We start from the raw sequence: 6,350 nt of genomic DNA, 5'->3' as shown, positions 1-6,350 counted from the left end.
CCCCCCCCCACACACACAACAACCATGTTAGCTGCTGAGCTACTTCTCCAGCCAACTGAGATGGTTGTCAGCTGGTTTGAAAAGCAAAGATAAGATGAAGTGGGGAGATGACACCTAGCACAGGGCCCTGCACATGGGATGTCACACTTACAAGTCTGAGAAAATTCCCAGGTTGGTGGATCAGGGACTGGGTCAGTTAGAGGTGAATACGTTTTATTGGACTACAGCATTTGCAAGAGGCACAGGTGCTGGGCGCTGGGCAAGGGTGGCACGGGCCATGTTCAGGGCACCCTCTCGAGTGTGGTGCCCACCAATAAAGCCACTGGCATGGACGAAGACACAACCAGGGATCCCACTGACTTGGTCCAGGGCCTCATCCCGAAGTCCTCTCCATGGCTCGGGCAGGGGCAGCCTACACAAGAACAAATGGAGGCGTGAGGAACTAAGGGAAGGGAGCAGCTATCACACATGGGTGGCAGCCTCCAGCAATGCACAGGGTCATTCTGTGGGGGACTCACCGGCTTTGGAATGAGTGAGGCTCCTTGGGTACACACTGGACTCGCCACTGTCCAGCCTGGTCAGTGTAGATAACGAAGGTGATGGCCACTGCGGGGGACAGCTCAGACTCTAGGTGGTATAGATGCTCCTTCCAAGGACATCCACCTTTTGCCAGTTCCACTATCTCCCCACTTGAGTCTACCTGAAAGGGAAGCAGAGTGTGGCTAGAAGGTTTGGGCAGAGCAAGAGGCCCAGGTGACCACATGGGTCACGACCATCCCTGGCCCCAGGTCACCTCCCAGGTCTACCTTGAATCTCTGGGCCAGGGCCTCCTCTACCAAGGCCCGGGCTGGCAGCCAGCTGTGCTGGTAGAAATTTAGTCTTTGCAGAAACTCCTCTTGCACCAGGTCCATTGCTCGCCTGAACCCTGCCTGGGAGGGGTTGGAATGACAAGACATGCTGGACACTGGCCCAGATTTTACCTCTCAGGGATTGGAAGATCAACTGTTCTTACTTTGTCTTCTTTAGCTCTGTGACTCAGGCTTACCTCAGTGTCTTGATTGGGCTGGTTCCAGGTGGGATTAAGCCGAGCAACCCGGGCACTCAGTGTGGTAGTCAGTGCATACCGAGGCTCCCCCTCTGCCCACTGAGAGATCCCATTGTCCACCGCATCCACCTCTTCCACAAAGTTCTCATACATCTAAAGCAGCAGTAGGGGAGAGGCACTTGAGGCTCGACAGCATGTAACACACACCACCACACAACAGCCCTCAGTGACCAAACGGGAGAGGAAGAACTAGGGAAGGCAGCAGCTTAGTGTTGGGCCTGGAATTCAGTCACCTGCCTTCTAATGCTGTCCTACCAGCATCCAAGGTCCCAGGCAGCACATGTATGGAGGGCTGCTGACTTTTTTACATTAAATAAATTTTTAACCAGTGTAGCAGCACACAACTTTAATCCCAGAAGCAGGCAGATCTGTGGGTTCAAAGCCAGCCTGGTTTACATAATGAGTTCCAGGACAGCCAGAGATACATAGTAAGACTTTGTCTATTAAAAAAATAATAGGCTGGGCGTGGTGGCCTACGCCTTTAATCCTAGCACTAGGGAGGCAGAGGCAGGCGGATTTCTGAGTTCGAGGCCAGCCTGGTCTACAGAGTGAGTTCCACAACAGCCAGGGCTACACAGAGAAACCCTGTCTCAAAAAACCAAAAAAAAAAAAAAAATTTATTTTTATGTGCACAGGTGTCTTGCTTGCATGTATGCCTATGTACAATGTATATGTGTGGTGCCAGTGGAGGCCAGAAGAGGGCATCAGATCTCCTGGAACTGGAGTCACAGATGTTAGCAAAGCACTATGTGGATACTGGGAAAATGAATTCTGTCCACCTGTGTTCTTCCAGCCTGGGTACTAACTTTTGAACAAGGACTTCAGTTCTTAGCTAGGCTTGTGGGATGGCTTACTTAGCTACTTAGAAAACCCATCACAGTGGATATGGAAGCTGACCCCAGGCCTCAGCATTCTCAGAACTCTCAGCCTGTTTGCATCTTCCCCCGTGGTAGAATCAAATGGGAGCAGACGCTGGAGGCTGTCTCACACGCAGGGAACTAGGTAGGTCTGAGCCTTACAGCAACAGGGCAAGCGCTGGCCTTGGTACTGCTTGGCTTGAACCTGGAGATGTCTGTCCTTTTCCACCTGAACCTGCCAAAGTCCTGTGAAAGGCAACACCCCCACAGGCTTCGTCCTCAGGGAGTGGTACAGTACGCTCCACCGTACCTGGGACACAGGCTTTCTTGACGTATGTCAAGAAAAAGACTGGAAATCACTTTCAAAACCATGCCTGAGAATGTGATATTGTACACTTACAGGTGTAACAACATAGGCACTGCCCACTTCAGGGAACATGCCTGCTGTGGAGAGTGACTGAAAGGCAACACCCCCACAGGCTTCGTCCTCAGGGAGTGGTGGAGCTGCCTGAGGAGGATTAGGTGTGGCCTGGCTGGAGGAAGTGTGTCACCAGGGGTGGGCTTTGAGGTTTCAAAAGTCCAAGCCAGGCCCAGGTTATTCTGTTCTCCTGCTGCCTGCTGATCCAGATGTAGAACGCGGCAGCAACTTCTTCAGCACCATGTCTGCCTGTGCGCTGCCATGCTCCCCACTATGATGACAGCAGATGTTTTAAACCTCTGAAACCATGAGCCAGCCCCAGTTAAATGCTTTCTTTTGTAAGAGCTGCTATGGTCACACTGTCTCTTCACAGTAATAGGACAGTGACGAGGACTGTCCTCTACAGGCCAGTGACTGACCAGAGACCTAGTTCAGGGCTGTAGCAGTGCCACTGGGAAGTGTTAATGGGAAGGCACAGATGGGACATCTGTCCTCAGGCCCCCCCTACCTTGTCATAGATGGTATCCACCACGTTGTCCTCTTCACGAGTGCCCAGCAGCTGGGCCAGGAGCTTATGTCCGAAGTGTAAATACACAAGTCCCGCACTGCTTAGCTTGGTCTGCCATGGCTTCCCAGGGCACAGGGAACTCATGGTTTCTGTGAAAGTCCTGAGGAGCACAGGGAGGGGCTGAGATGAAGGAGCTGGGTATCAGTGGGATGGGGAGCCGAGAAACCACTTGAGAAGATGCTAGCGTGTCCTCTGGTGCCAACATAGGCCTTGGCTCAGAGCTTCTACTCCGGCATTCTCGTGACAGCAGTTCGACTCATCATTGTATGTTGGGTTTTGTGTTTTGAATATTATGGAGAAAAATCAAAGATCCTGTCCTTTAAAGTTCATCTGTGGGAGGGGGACAAACGACTGAGCAACTGTCGCTAACTGTCACTGTCTGTGGTTCCCAAGGACCTGACCTCCCGATTTCAAGTTATGTAAAATGGGGCAGTGCTTGCCTGTGAACTACACGCGTCCTCCTGGGTTTTGTAGACAGGGTTTCTCTGTGTTGTCCTGGAAATCATTCTGTAGACCAGACCAGGCTGGCCACAAACTCAAAATTTCTACCTGCTTTGGCTCTCAAGGACTGGGATTAAAGGTGCAGAATATCATACGTGGCTACATTTTTTTTTCCTTGATGGGAATGGGTTTTATGTGATCCAGGCGAGGCTCAAACTTGCTAACAGATGATGACCTTTAACTCATGACCCTCCTGCCTCTACTTGGGAAGCACTGGAGTTACAGGTGTACACCATGCACCTTGCTCCTCCTCCTGTATCTTTTAGATCATCTCTAAATTACTTACAATGCCTAACAGCTTGCAGATGTTAGACAGGACAAGAAATATAGAGGACAAGAAAAGGCTATTCACGTTCCATACAGGGGAGATTTATTTATGTATCTACTTTAAAAAGAACAAAAAGAAGCCAGGCATGGTGGCACACATCTTTAATTCCAGCACTCAGGAGGCAGAGGCAGCCAGATCTCTGAGTTTGAGGCTAGCCTGGACTACAGAGGCAGTTCCAAGACAGCCAGTTCGATAGAGAAAGCATGTCTCGAAACAAAACAAACAACAGAAGGGAACCAATTTTCCTAAATTGGAAAGTGGAGTTGTGAGATTTTGGACATAGGAAAAGTGAAGAAACATACACAAGAAACGTTTATCTTTCAGCAAAGGTGGGGACATGCACCGAAGGGTGGGCGTGTCTGAGGTGAGGGAGGACAGTGCAGTGGTACGGGGATTATTAACATGTATCAGCCCAGTTCCTTGTCTGCTGCTGTGATGAAACACCTGACAAAAATCAACTTCGGGGGGCAAAAAAGGCTTATTGTAGCTCGCGACATCAGCCTGCAGCCCATCACTGAGGGGAAGGTGGAAGAAACTTAGAGAGGGAGTCACATCTCACCCAGACAAGAGCAGAGAGACAAGTGCATGCATGCTGCTAGTGCTTGGCCATCTTCCTCCACTCACACAGCCTAGGGACTAGTGCCTCCCACAGTGGGCAGGGCTTTACAGGGCAATCAAAGACACCCCACAAACACAGCCAACCCCATCTGGACAGACCCTCAACAAACCAATTCCCAGGTGATTCTAGAATCGAAATGTGTCAAGTTGATAATTAACCATCATGGGGCTGGAGATGGCTAAAAGAGCTGGGTGTCTCATGACTTAACTCTAATTCTAGGGGATCCCGACACCTTTTTTCCAACCTCGCTGGGAACCAATGCATTTGGTGTACAGACATGAATTCGGACAAGACATAAAAGGCCACCTCAGTAGATTATCCTTGAACTAGAAGGATCCAGCAGCCTGCGGCAAGGACTAGTGAATGGAAAACTGCCGGTGTGAAAAAAAGTTATGGCAGGAGAGACCTGAGGGAGGTTCCAGGCCAAGGAGCAGGCCCGAAGCAGGCTTTAATTCCCAGGGCGATAAATTGCTTGGCTTCAACATTGAGGCAGTGAGTGGTCTTTGCTGTCATGGACTTGGGCCGTGGGTGGCGGGATCGGAGCACTAAAACTAAATCAAGAAAGTCAGAGAACAGGCAGCGAGTCTGTGAACTCACCTCTGGTGATGATCATAACGGTGTGTCTGGGGGTTGTACTCGCCGCCCACATCCACCACGATGTCACACGAAGCCAACTTTTCAGGATCCCGAGTGCGCACAATCTCTGCGTTCTGCAGGCACAGAAGAAGGGGGCTGTCAGGTAGGAGTCAGCGGATGAAGGTTGGGTTTCCAGGGCCTGTGTCTCGGGGAGGGTGGTGCTCAGGCTTCTGCAGCATCAGAGGGGACCGGGTTGGGTTCGCTGGTCCATACCCTGTACTCGGGCAGAAGGCGGAGCAACGCGCAAGCCAGAGCCTCGTCGCAGTGGAAGGTGCCGTTGTGCGTCCCGATTCGCGGCGGTGCCATGAGGTTGTTGCGAGGTCTTTTAGCCGGCGGATCGGACTCTGAGCCAAGCATGCGGTGCGGGTCTTGGAGAACTGACCGGAGCGGCAATGTTAAGATACCACGCAGGAAACGTCTACCCATATGGTTCCCTCCAAGGGAAGGTCGACCCGGAAGAGGAAGTGTCAGGCACAGCTTGACTTCCGCCTGCCACCCGTCCCCATGGCAACGTTTAAAAAACAAAACAAAACCAAACCCCCTACGTGCAAGAGCCTTTTTACAGGTCCTCTGGTTGGAACCTCTAAAAGGCAGTGTGGCTAGTCCAGTTTGGGGGCTCTTGGCAAAAGTACATCCCCCCGGGGAACTCCCAGTTCACCACCGTTCCCTTGTTTAATGCAAGAAAAGACCACCATTTGCACAGCTGGCACATTTATTAACATTAAACACAAAACTCTCTCTTCCCAGGCCACTTTCCCAGGAGGCCATTGCCGGAAAAAGTCCCAGGCCCTTGCAAAAGGGTCCCTCCCTGCTTCATTTCTGCAGCACTCGCACTCTCAGGCCTTGGCCGTGGCCTGCGTGGCCCCCAGGGCTGTGAGCTGCTGAATCTTCTGGCTCATCATTTCCATGACAGCTACAAGAAAAGAAGGAGCAGTCACATCTTAGTGAGAACCCAGGGCTAAGGAACACTGACGATTAAACTGTGGGGGACACAAACACACAGATTTAGAGTCTACACCATTGTCAGTATGCTAACCACTGGAATGTAAAAATAAACACAATGTTAGCCATAACCAGAAAAGACTGACATGTGAGGGCTGACTGACGATATACAACACTGGAGGCCACATTCAATCCCCAACACCACTTAAAATAAATCAGGAGGCTGAGCCAGGCAGACTAGCTATAGAATCTAGTTTATTTTCTATTCTATACTCTAGTTTATAGTATAGAATGAGGTTCTGTCTCAAAATAAAAATAAGCCTTCGCCCTGCTCCCCTGCTTTAAAATCAAGACCTTAAAAAAAAAAAAAAAAAAA

The 6,350-nt window shown here is 50.6% G+C and overlaps 2 protein-coding genes across 2 annotated transcripts in view; both read right to left on the bottom strand.

The window, feature by feature from the left end:
- Nucleotides 1–196: 196 nt before the first annotated feature.
- On the bottom strand, nt 197–5,498 carry C17H12orf10 (chromosome 17 C12orf10 homolog). Its single transcript, XM_021217064.2, has 7 exons — nt 5,246–5,498; nt 4,994–5,106; nt 2,889–3,048; nt 1,046–1,198; nt 807–929; nt 519–700; nt 197–412 (listed from the first exon to the last, which is right to left on the bottom strand). Exons 1-7 carry the CDS (start codon nt 5,456–5,458, stop codon nt 214–216), a joined length of 1,143 nt encoding a protein of 380 aa, XP_021072723.1. The 5' UTR covers nt 5,459–5,498; the 3' UTR covers nt 197–213.
- Nucleotides 5,499–5,726: 228 nt separating this feature from the next.
- The window catches only part of Pfdn5 (prefoldin subunit 5), a 4,518-nt gene continuing 3,894 nt past the window's right edge, over nt 5,727–6,350 (bottom strand). Inside the window, exon 6 of the mRNA XM_021217001.2 lies at nt 5,727–5,945. Coding sequence (XP_021072660.1) covers nt 5,869–5,945 — 77 coding nt within the window. The 3' untranslated portion in view covers nt 5,727–5,868. The remainder of the gene's footprint in view (nt 5,946–6,350) is intronic.

This window comes from Mus pahari, chromosome 17 (genome assembly GCF_900095145.1).
Source record: "Mus pahari chromosome 17, PAHARI_EIJ_v1.1, whole genome shotgun sequence".
Classification (NCBI taxonomy): Eukaryota; Metazoa; Chordata; class Mammalia; order Rodentia; family Muridae; genus Mus; species Mus pahari.
Note: the sequence above shows the minus strand (reverse complement) of the source record. Positions and strands in the feature narration are given on the sequence as shown.